Source organism: Polypterus senegalus, chromosome 2, assembly GCF_016835505.1.
Source record: "Polypterus senegalus isolate Bchr_013 chromosome 2, ASM1683550v1, whole genome shotgun sequence".
Lineage (NCBI taxonomy): Eukaryota > Metazoa > Chordata > Cladistia > Polypteriformes > Polypteridae > Polypterus > Polypterus senegalus.
Genome location: NC_053155.1, coordinates 187,485,654 through 187,498,666, shown reverse-complemented (window position 1 = coordinate 187,498,666; position 13,013 = coordinate 187,485,654). Strand labels below are relative to the sequence as shown.

Here is a 13,013-nt window from a genome sequence, read left to right as displayed (position 1 = left end):
TTTGTATTGAGCCTAGACAAAGACATAGGGTAGTTTTAGGTTGTGTTTATGTGTATATGTTTTAGTGGATTGTGTTTGTGTTACGGAATTTCCTCACTATGTGACAAGTATTTTAAAATCGCTGCTTTCTATAGTTTTATGGATGTGTATTGCTTTATATGTAATTCGAATATGCTTTTGGGTAGTGTATGTGGGATGACACCAATGTTTGATACAACAATGAGCACAATGATCAATTTGTCCATTCTCCATAAGCCAGCATATTTCTTCTGTCAGTTCTGTGTACATCTGTATTTTATTTGTGTGTGTATTTTGTAAATTGTGTGTATTTGTCATGATAATGTCAATAATCTATGTCATTTTATTTTGTTTGTCTACCACAATTAGAGCTGCTCTTTTATGGGGGATAGTTTTGTCTGTTAGTATAGTTCTGTCCCAGTATAGTTGTTGTATGGCATTTTCTAGTCCTGCGGTGGAAGTGTATTTATAATATGGCTTGTATATTTCATCTAGTTTATGTTGTAATGCCATTTCAAGGTGTATATTGTTAGTCATCTGATTGTGCCTGTGCATGCAGACAATTTGTTTCAGTAGTTTACAGCCTAATGTGATGTATTGGATTGTTTCTTGTGGCAATTTAGAGTCCTTAAGAATGTATTTTCTGTAGGTTCTTGTATTTATGACTTGATCTTGCATGGCAAGCATGAACTCTTCTGTCTCACCAAACATTTCACCTTAGCCAGGTATTTGATACCACCTTATCCAAACAAGGCTGATCAAGTTGATGAAGATGCCTACCATTCAACATTTTCTGGGTCCATGCTTGTGTTTTAATTTGTGTATTTTTTTTGCGTTCTCTGTGATGTTGTCTGTAGTTTGTCGGTTAAGTGGTGGGTCGTTTGTGTCTTCGTGAACTATTGCTATGTGTTTTGTTAATGTATGCTGCTTGTGTGGAAGAATCTGTGGTTGTGTAGATTAATTATTGCATGCCTATGTGTCCACTTCCTCCCTCAGCACACGGAAGAGAATGTCATTCTATGGCTGCTTTGAGGTGGCATTGCTTGCATTTTGTGAGTGGTGTTCATGTTTTTCTTTGGAAGTGTTGTAGGTCTGTTTGTGACCGATGAATAACTCCAAAGAAATATGTGAGTATTGGTAGGGTGTATGTATTGATGGATTTAATTGTGTGGTGTGCATCTCAGTGTGTTTGGAGTATTTGTGAAAGATGTGATGTATATTACTGTATGAAAGAATATTTAATTAGTTTGTGTTGTATAACAGTGTTCTGTTGGAATTGATGGTATTTGTATAATTTACCTTCTGTCATGGCTTATATTTGGTTGCCATTTGTTGAGGATATACTCATCTTTGTTAAAGATGACCTGTTCTACATTAATTGTTTTATGCATGTGCAGTATAAATTCCAGGTGTATGTCTTATGAAAACGGATTATTTCTAGTAACTGTTGTAATTAGCTTGTAGCTCTATATATCTTTGTTTTTTATATAGAGTACATGTGATAAGGTGTATTGCTGATGTTGGTTTTTGCATATATATCCATATTGTGTGTTGTTTAATCTGCTTGACAATTGATCGAAAGTGAGATAGAACCAGAGAGGGCTCCCTGGAATATGTTTCATCTTATTTGTATCAAGTCTGTGTATATTGAAATACCGTTGATACGTAAATGTAGTATTGTTCACCAATGGCCCATAAGTGTTCATAAGCAGAGTATCAGTATGGGGTATATAATCTATAAGTGTAATATTTGTACTAGCTATGTGTGTGGCACCTTTTCAGTTTTTTTTTGTTAGCAATGAATTTTCTGTGTATGTTGCTGTTTTTTATTTCTATGTCTGTTTGAATATCACAGAGCCTATTAAGAGCTCTTCCTTGAAATTCATATGTTGCTGTCAGCAGCCTTTTTGTTCTACAGACTTATAAGTATATTATTATCGGTGACATGTGTTTAAATTTTGTTTGTTATGCATGGTGTAAGCTTCATGTAGGTCAGAATTTTTGAGATCTGTGGGGTCTTTTGACTAGAGGGTCATGTATGTGATGCCTTCTATTGAAAATTGAGGTGTCTCTTCCAGGTTGTATATAATATATGTCAGTTTGTCTGTAAAGACCAAGTGCAGAGTGGTAAACCTTTAATATCAGAAATTGTGAACTCCATCCAAGCCTGGTGTCTTCCAGTTGTATATTTTTTATTGTGTTGGTGAGATCTATTAATTATTGTGATTTGTTTGAAGTGCATTGATTTTAGAGCGTCTGTGTTTTGCTGCTTCTCCTTAATCCAAATTACTATACATTAATGCTGACCTGCTTTAGGCCAGAGGAAAGATCAGAATGTGTGAGATTTTCCTGTGCTGGTTTCTATTGATATCTTATTCAGTGTGTTGTCTGCAGAATAGTTTTTGATTATTTTGTTGCTTTTGTTGTGCATAACTTGAACCATTTTAGCCTCTGTGTTTTAACTACGAGTGTTTGTTTAAGTGTATCTATGTATATGCCCATATGTTCATTGTGCTCTTCATGTTTCGTGTGTGATTTTATTCTCTTAAGTACTTGATAAAAGTTTCAATGCAGTTTTCTCGATGTGTTGTTCTTCTTGTACTGTGTTAATTAACCCAAGTCATATCTAATGCCCTTAATCCACGTTTCTAGTTCGGTGTCCTGGGTTGGTGTGATGTTATTTTGTTTTGCTTATCTCTTGTTTTCATTCTAATATGGTGATGGCGGTGACTGCACAAGCATATATTAGCGGATGCACATCTCCCAGTGGTTTAAGTGTATCTATGCACTGTGGAAGTATATTTTCATTATTGAGCTTTGTTGTTAGTGACAGTTTCTTTGTGATCAACGGTTTTGGGATAAGGAGATGCCAAGTGGGGTCTGTTCCTATGTATTGTATGATTGTTCTGTCAATGTCCTCTGTCAGGTTTTTCTAGTAGTATTCAGTCCTCAATGGCTGCTTTTTTGATAAGTTTATTTCTGTAGCCATACGAGTTGTTGTAGTGTGCATTGTTAAATGTTATCTGCCTGTGCATTTTATGAGAATCTGTACTTGTTGCTATTTCCTGTTTGTTTCTGTAAGTTAACTGCAACTTCCTCTTTTATTGGTTCGAGTCTTGTTTAAGGCTTTGTGTAAGGACAGTTTGTAGCTGATCTGCAATTCATTGTTCTGTGTTTTGCATGTTCGGGTATTTCTGTGTAAAAGCTATGTGTAATTTGTGACTGTAATATGCTGTATCTGTTTCAGATTCTGTAATTTATAACTTGTATGCATGATGAACTCATTGATATATTTTTCCATTGTATGCACTGGTGGATCTTACTGGCTTTGTGGGTCAAAGGTTTGGTGGCCCCAAAACAGTCATAGGAGTTTGTGGCTGATGCTCAGGCCCAGCACTCCATGATGTGGCTATTGTAGTAGCCGTACATGGGCTGGAACTGCTTTTGCCACCATAGCCAAGGAAGATTATAGCTCATGTGTCAAATACGGACCACCACCTAACTCATGAACATGGTCCTTTTTATCCTGGCCAAGCAGTATGAATTGCATTTTTTGTTATAACCACTTTTCATTTAATATTTAATATGTTTGCTTGAGAGAGTAGTAGTCTGCCTTTAGCCTGGCCCCATCTCCTTGACTTTACCAGCATGGATGTCTTGGAATTACTCTAATGATCATAAGGACTTATTAACCTCCCATATTATTATTATTATTATTATTATTATTATTATTATTATTATTATTATTATTATTATTATTAAGCAGAGTGGAGCAGCAGATGACGATTTGGTTGATTCTTGTGTGGAATTTGGTGAACTGAGATTTTTAAGTTATCCCCTTGTGGGTGTGCATGTGTTTAAGTGAGACATGTCTTCTGCCTGATGCTACCAAGATAGGCTCCATCCCCATTTACTGGATTAAGTTGGTTTGAGAATTTAATTTTATTATTTTTACTTGACTGAGCCTTTATTCAAGATAAACAACATTATAATACATTATAACTGTTTCCTCGTTTTGGTTAGTTTTTGCCACTGGAACACAAGCAGGTTAAGTGACACCATCAGGATCACACAGTGTGTCTGAGATAAACACTAAACCAGTAGCCTTGTGTCTTAGAGTCCTATGCCCCAGACACCATACACCATCATGAAAGGACATACCTTTATCATCGTCTTAATATGTAAAGGTACCTTAAAACTGCAGGTGCACATTTTGCATCCTCTTGTCGTTGGGTATTAAGGTGTCTTTTTTTCTACTCTGTGACATCCCAAAACCACTTTTGCTCCTAAAGATTTCTTTCCAGCCAGGTTATTTTCAACACAGCATTCCCAGACATCCTTTCCTTATTATAACTTGAGTAAAAAAGAAGTTTACTGTCATTTGCCTTACCCTTTATGTTTATGTCTTCCATTGCATTGCATTAATTGGTTCCTTCACGCTGAGGAGGGATACACAGTGTCTTCTGTTACTATTTCCTCTATGTGCACAAATCAATGAGATCCATCACTTCTCCTCACTTCCTCACTGCAGTCTTACTTTGCCTTTAATCTGTCCCTTTGCAAACATCTATGAAGCCAATCCAAACACAAGGAAACAAAATTCCTCTTTTTAAAAAAGCCCATTTCTAAGCATACATAACATACAGAAAACAACATTATTGTTACATTTCCTGCTACCCTGAACCATTCAACCCGGTTATTTATGTTTCTTGTCATGCATTTATTCACACACGGGTGTCACTAATCACAAAGCCATCAAGAATTTTATTTGTACTAGATAGTTTACAAGTCCTGTCCAACAGGTTTTTTTTTTTGATTGTGACGAATGTTCAGTGCCATGGCCGATCCTGAAGCCACTCCACTTGTTTGCAGATTCCTCTGCCTGCTTTGGCGTTCTAGTGACTCCGTGTGGTTTGTGCAATGAATTTTTCTCGCTCCAGATCCAGCATGATATAAGCCGGTCTCCGTGGTTTCCTATTCGCTTTTAAAATCCACCTCTACTTTAAAGCGTTGAAAAAGGCACTAAAGGCAACTGATGATCAGAGGAGCAGCGAGGATCAGTGAGCAGGCAAGGCGGCTTTACTTTCGAACTGAGTGATCATTACAAAATACTGGGCAAGGATGGGGAACACCGACCCGCTTTCGGGAATTTCGGATTAAGGAGGAAGCAGAGCTGAGCGTGCTTTTTTTCAAACCCTGGATCTGATTTTTTTTTTTTTTTTGAGGATTATTTTTTCACTTACAAAATGCCATTTGCCAAAAGGATCGTGGAACCCCAATTGCTATGCAGGCATGTCATTCCCAACGAGGAGGGTTTGCTTTTTGAGGATCTGTGCTCGATCAGTAACGTGGCTCTATCCCGGACCCTGAGACAGCTCTCCGACCTGGCCAAACATGCCTGTTCGTTATTTCAGGAGCTGGAAAATGAGATTATTTCCACGAATCAGAGGGTATGGGCATTGCAAAGTAAAATCAGCAGGATCCAGCAAACTGCCAGCAGCCTGGATCCAAAGCAGGAGGCAGTGCGTGAGTACCTAATTTTACATTTGTGTATTATATCCTCCCAGCTCTGAAGTTTGAGGAGGGCGGGGGTGATTGGGTTACATGTCTGTGACATGCTTCTTTAACTGGCGACGAAAACAGCGTAAATCGGGAACATGAATCTCTACAAGTTCTGGGTTCTAGATGAAAGGGAGGGATCGTGCTGGATGCTGTGGATACATGTGGAACTGAATAATCTTCGTCTGCTTTCCCCTCCTCTCACCTTCCTTGTGCAACTGTGTAAATTCTTTAGACATGTAATATATATGTGTGTATGGGTGCGCGGAATATCAAATAAATAGTCACAGACCCTCCGAGTCGTGCAGTAGTCACGTCATCGACATCCAGTAGTCATTACAGATTTTCCTAAAATGTACATTTCGTATTAAACATCAAGTTCTGTATAGGGGGCGTGTAAGGTATGTGAAAGGTGCGCAGATGAAGCCGGTAACTTCATTAGCATCGGCACTGTGATGCTGCCTTACTATTACTAACACTCCTGCTGTTCGTGAATGGCTCTCGTGGAGCCGCTCTTCTCACTTCATGCGGATCCCGTACGTTTTCTGGAATCTTGGGAGCCGCGTTCGCGCGTCCAGCCCCTCACACCACTACAGTAATGGAACCTGTGAGCGGTACACCGGCATCTAGAAGAGATCATTATACATGCTGTGTTATGTATCTGCTTGCTATCCAGGCTTGCGCGAACACATGCAAGCAAAGATCGGTAAACAGTACATACATGTGCAGTTGACGTGTTTGAGCGTGTCCATGTATCAGAAAACTAAATAAATAAATAAATACAAGTAAATAAGAGCTCAGACACATAAAAATCATCCGTGATCTGGCCTTTTTATAATCAGTACGTTCTATAATGAAATCATCAATCACTGAAAGGTGTAAGTGACCAGGCGGATTTATAATGTTCACAACGACATACGATATTTCCCTCACGCTTCCTTTCATTAATAATCCGACGCGTGTGTAAAATGCTAATAACGCGCAGCCGTTATTTGCGGAGATTTTCAAGTACAACCTGAAGATTGAGAATAAAGAGCCCCGCCCCCAACACACACACACTCGCGCACACACACACACACATACACACAAGCTCGCACTCGCGCGCGCGCACCTCCACCCTTCACAGGGTGAGAGGTCTTGGCTAATTTCCAGTTTAGATAAAATCTTTACAGTAAAATAAAACGCATTTCATTTATTTCAGACATTATGAAGATGCAGTTCCTCATACACACACTCTCAAAATGCGGGAACCCCGTCTCGATGTGTCAAGCTGGGTGTGTTGCTTTTCCACCTTGCGCGTATTCGCCAGCCGGGATGCGCCCGCACCTACTGCAACACTAGAGTAGCTACACAGCTCGTGCGCACGCTTCTATTATTGGCGCGGTATTCCCAGGCACCTCGATAATTTTTTTTCTGCCCATCCCTGAATATGACAAATTTGTTGTTATGTTTTACTTTGCAAAAACGTGTAGTTTCGAAAGACCCGTGCCTCCCCTGCTTGGGCTGCAGCAAGGGTGAAATCGTGTAACGCGACGCGGTTTGGGTGTGAGATGCGGTACCGGCATTTCTCTGACACAGCATACAGCATAATGAGGATGGGCAAGTGCGGCTGCGGTACACGCGCACAGCTGTGCAGAATGAAATTATATTCAGTGACGAATAACGGAGATTATCAACAGCGCTTCGAGTGCGACGTTACTGTAAAAGGAACTCATCATCAGAATTACAATTAGTAAACCTACTGCATGATGCATCCCTTTTAGTTCCTGTGTATTATTAATATTATTAAGACTAAGCAGCATGCTTACGCGTACTCTCAACAGCGTATCTGTTTAGTAGTTATTTTGTTCTCGCTACAGTTTATATGTCTTGTCTTCCAAGGAATCGGATGCAAATTATTTTTATTAACCTTATATTCCATGACAAAACGACTGCTTGATTCTTATACACGGTATATATTGCCTCATGACAGAAGGCGAATGTGACAGGCTTTATTAGTGGTGTGCTAGTGGGCCACTCCGTTCTGGAATTAAATTCAGTTTGCAACAATCAATCTTATATTCTTTAGCCTTAATCCGCCCTGGCCAGTTATCCGGTTATTCCTAAGAAGCTAGGACCTAGGCTGCTAAGCATGTTAGTACGTTCTAATGACAGAGATCTCTTATAAAATCCAAACAGGGAGATCATTAATTGACGGTTTGAGAGGTATCTTGCATACACACAAAAACTGACTGTTCAGTCATGGAGTCTTTTGATTAATAAATGAGAAGATACATTGTTGCTGTTTATGTTTCAATCCCATATGCTTTATGTGGAACTGCAGTATGTGAGAAATGCTGGCTTGCTATTTGTTTCATAAACTGTACAGACTGTTCACCACTATCTAACCTTTATATGTTGCCTTGCCAATGATATATGAAGATCTAAGCTGTTGCTTTTTTTTTCTTCAGAAGAGTGTTACTGTAGGGGGCACCACTGGTTCTGTTTATTGTCCTGAAGATTTGTAACAAGGTGGCTATTTTTGCTTCACTTTATCAATTTTTCTTTTTTGCTTCCATGGTTTGAATATAAACTGAAGGACTGAAGAAAAATGGAGTGAGTTGTACTCAGTGGTTTTAGTATTGCCATTCTGATTGGCTGGGGTACAAGTACTTTAAATAGAAGACCGGTGTCATTCTGTCACAAATACTCTATCACTGCCTTTGAGGATACAAGAAAAGACGGAGACTGATTAAGTGAAAGAGACATGTGGTGCTTTTGTGATAGCTGAGCAACACTGAGTTGCTTTGTAATAATCAGATATGGAGCAAATCATGAAATCAGTCCAAATCCGCACTCAAGTGACAGTACAGAATCATATACAATTATGCCAAGATTCTTATATTGACACATTTTGGATTTTACAGGCAGAGTTCTGTTGATCAATTAAACTTTCAACCCTGATCTGGATGAGGGACAAACTAAGAGCAAATGCCTGACTGACTGAGGGAATGAATGAATAACTGAGCTAATAAATTAATGGATGAATGAATATTCTGTTGAAGCAATAAACATCCTCAAAGTGGAGAAAATTCGCAATTTTATGGGAACAGCAGTAGTGTCAGTTAATGCTATCTTATTAACACATTTTTAATGAGCTGTTAATCTTTTTCTAGTATAAACTGCTGATAGGCATCACCTATAAAATAACAAATTATTGCTTTTTATTTAAATTTAAGGCTTTGGCCTAGTCACCCTCACCCTAGATTAATCAAGTTAGATAATAGATGTATGGATTTTTAAATTTAGACATGTTAAACCTTTAAAAATGAGGTGCAGGTTTGGGTTTGACCTTCTATATTCTTATTTCAATATTAAATATTGATACAATACACTTATGAGTGTGTATGTGTAACAATGTAGTGGTTAAGGCTTTGGACTTTAAGTGCTCAGATGGTGGGTTCATATTCCAATACTGACACTTTGAAATCATGAGTATGTCACTTGCCTGTGCTCCAACTGGAAAAACAAATGAAATGTAACCTTTTGTATCTCAAATGTTATAAATTGTCTTGGATAAAGGTATCGACCAAATAAGTAAATGTATAAGTGATTACGTTTCTTTGGCTTTGTACAACATATCACTGACACTTTATTTAGTAACCATAAGATGAATGTCTTTAATGGCCTCATTACTCAAACATCCGTAATACTAATATTTTGAAGAAAACCTGGACTTAGCCTGATTAACTTTGTACAGCAAGAGTCATTTCAAATTTCACAAATCTGTTACCATCTATTCATGTTTATTTTCTGTATGGAGCCAGTTACAGATCTAAAGGTTCCTTCTGGGACCTTCATGTGGACGCGTCTTTTAAGAAACAAAAATGGTTCTATGGCATCACTCTGAAGATCCGCTCTGCCACCTTTATTTTTAAGAGTGTGCATTAGACTCTTTTCGCTATCCCATTGTGACCCTAGCTAAATTATTATACTACCTATTGATGTAAGCTTTACTGAAAAAGTCAATGAGTCCAATTTTATAATAGCAAGCACAGCTGTTAGTGCAGATGTGCTGCACAATACAAAGTCCAGGCATTGAAAGGAATCATAAAACTTCAATGGAATTAAAATAATGTGCCAAATAGCAACACCCATTTTAATATTGCAAATACTTACACAAACTGAAAATGTCCAGCACTTACATGAGACATTCCAAGAAGCAAATCTCATACAATTACAGAAATGAGCAAAGGCCCCCCCCCCAATATAGTTCAGAGATGGAAAATCAATAGTGAGGGCCTGATACTTGTTAAAACTTTCCTGTGTTCAAAAGAGAAGCCTGAGTAATTTCAAAGCATCCTTTCCATTAGCAAGAAAAGCTAGGTTTCTTCAAAGTAATACGTTTGGTAAACAAGCATGAACATTAATCAGTAATTGATAAGGAAATGGATGTGGCTTTTGTAATGGCCATGCTCATAAGTTAGACTATTGTAAATCAAGCACGTTCTTAGGAAATGACATGTTAGGTGACACAACATGGTAATAAATAGTGCCGACTATGTTTTATTTCTTGAATTGGAGATCTGTTTACATGGCTTGCCGCAGACATGATTGCTCGTTAGCAAACAAAGCATGCAACCCTTGGCCCTGAATGATCTTGTTCAAACAGCACTTTTATTCATCATTTCTGTCCTTTTCAAACTATTGCATGTTTTTTGACACAACCAGTGCCATTCTGGTTACTCCCTTATTTAACGCAGCATGCTTGTTTTCCAAAGGTCAGTCAGATACTATTAGGATCAAAAGAAAGGCAAACCATGCCAAACAAATCATTTGGATGATAATAGTCTTCCTGTAAAGACAGATTGATGGAAGGATGCAAATCTTTCTTTCCGAAAGTGAAATAAATAGTGACATGATTGCAATTTATGAATTTTTATGATCTACCAAATTTGTAGCCTCAGGCATCTATCTATCTATCTATCTATCTATCTATCTATCTATCTATCTATCTATCTATCTATCTATCTATCTATCTATCAGTAATCACAAAAAGTCAAGTATATGTTGAAAGAAAGCTACGTGTTTTTTATATCATTTTATCCAGATAATTTCTTTCATAAGAGAAAAACAGACAGGAATGAATGATGGACAGTCTTTCATTTCATACCATTCAAACACACAAACCTGAACATGTTTGTTGGTGCTTCCTGTATTGTTCCTCGAAAATCAATACTGTATCAGCCTAAAAAGTATTTTATTTGTGAAAAACCATAAAGTCAAAAAATTATTAAAAACCTAAAAGAAAGGAAAAAAGAAAGTAAAAAAATGTTTAATCTTTAAATATAAATTCTTAATTCTTAAGAAAATCTTAAGGTATAAACAAAGATCTTAGAAATTCTTTGAAACATCTTCGATGCTAGAATTTTAAATCATTATTTAGATAACATCACTTGATTGCAACCTCCATGACCCTAACCCGTGTTGTGGCAATGGAGCTTCAACATGGCGACATAACATAAAACATAACTGACATTGTTTCAGTGGCGTTACATAAGTGGATGCCCCAAATCCCTAGAAACCCATATTTGACTGTAAGGAAAAATTACTTATCGATAGAAGAAATTTACAAAGATTACAAAATCATGACATTGTGCGTACATGTGAATGAATATATATATATATATATATATATATATATATATATATATTTGTACTTAAATTGAGTTTGTATGTAAGTCGGAACAGGTACATTATTTTAAGAAATGCTATTGTTGACCAACTGTAACCAAGTGCTCTGCCAATGAATGATGGAGTTTCACCTCTCTCTGACCTTTTTTTTATTTCTAGTATATTTTCAATGGTGATGTTTTTCTCTTCTTTACTGTATCACCAGCACTTGCATCAGATTTGTGTTTCAGAGACATTCTTGAAGGGTGAAGACAAAAGGTTAAGATGAGCTCTTCTGCACAGCACTGTACATGCTATCACAGCAGGAAGGCACCCATCGTCAACACGTCTGATGTACTGACAAGAGACAACTTCCTGATATGTACATAGCAGTACAAGAATCTTGCTATTTAGAATGAATGGGGGCAGCGATGCGATAGTCACCTCCACTACAGTATGCTTCCTGCAGCGTACGCCCACTGAGAACAAGCACGGTGTGGCCAAAGACGGGTAGTGAATCACCCACCACCACCCAAATTCAACAGGCAGCCCCCCGAGGCACACTACAATGCTACCCACTGCCACCCCGTTCACCCTCAATGGCCTCCATTCAGCCATAACCGGGTCACTGCTGGCAGCATTACCAGCCGCCCACCGAGAACGAACGGGACAGCCGTGTGTGGTGGGCAGGCAGTGAAACGCCCCCCTCCGCTCCATCCAGCCTGTGTCCAGTGAGGAGCAGTAGCTGAGGCGGCGTAGTGGGCAGGCAGTGAACTGCCCCATCAAGCTTCCGTCCTGCACACAAGCAATAGCTGTGGCCCCGGTGTCTATGGACCACGGGTACACTGTGCAAGAAGTGAAATCGCCCCCTTCCAGCCTTCGTCCAGCCACTGCTTGCAGCGTCCCCAGGCCGAAGATGATGGAGCGGCAGTTACTGAGGCGCATGCGTTGCAGTTGCAGCCCCATTCGTAAGTCGTAGGTCGGATGTCCGTAACCTGGGGACTACCCGTATATATATATTAAAGCCTGTGTGTAATAGATAGCTTTAATTTTTGGGATGTAATCTTTTTGTTTTGCTGAAATTCAAATCTTTGTACTGCTTTTATACTGCTCCTGCACACTACTCCTGTCTAGACACCAACCTCTAGGCCCAATTTATGTATCCTTCCATGCATTTAATTTGAAGACAGTGAGTTGGTAACTCAATCGTTTTTGCTTAAACAGCTTTAACTGCAGTTAGTAAAATTTAAAGCACTTGCTAGCCGGGATGTGTAACTATTGATTTTAGATTTTTGCAGACATCTGGGTCTGTAATACTGGTGTATGGTAATTAGTGCGTCTGCTTATACCACATCCACCCTAACATGTAATGCTAGCCAAGGACAGTAAAAATATTATGCAGCTGTTTAAACATATACTACTGTTCTGTCAATTGGCCTTACCTTGCATTACATTATGATTTATTTACAGAGTTGCCATTCCAATCTATAAGAGTCTAAAACACAAAATGAACTTCAAATGCACACATGCTTGGAAATAAATAATGGTATGTTTTTATGTATACATTGAATGACATTTTGTGGCCTGTTTACTTTTTTGTATATTTGCAAATGTGAGAATCACTACAGAATGTCTATTCTCAGACTATCCATCCATCATTTGTTTGTTTTCTAATTCACTTAATCCAGTATAAGATAATAAGAGTACCAGAACCTACATCCAGCCCGAGGGTCACCCATGCATGCATCTCTAAATTTACATACGTGGGGTCATTACATTAACAT

The 13,013-nt window shown here is 38.4% G+C and overlaps 1 protein-coding gene across 2 annotated transcripts in view; it reads left to right on the top strand.

The window, feature by feature from the left end:
• The first annotated feature begins 5,068 nt into the window (after window positions 1-5,068).
• nhsb (Nance-Horan syndrome b (congenital cataracts and dental anomalies)) overlaps window positions 5,069-13,013 on the top strand; it is a 381,035-nt gene continuing 373,090 nt past the window's right edge. For both annotated transcript variants that reach the window (XM_039745043.1, XM_039745042.1), the window contains exon 1: window positions 5,069-5,544. In XM_039745043.1, the coding sequence (XP_039600977.1) occupies window positions 5,265-5,544 (280 nt within the window). In that variant the 5' untranslated portion in view covers window positions 5,069-5,264. The remainder of the gene's footprint in view (window positions 5,545-13,013) is intronic.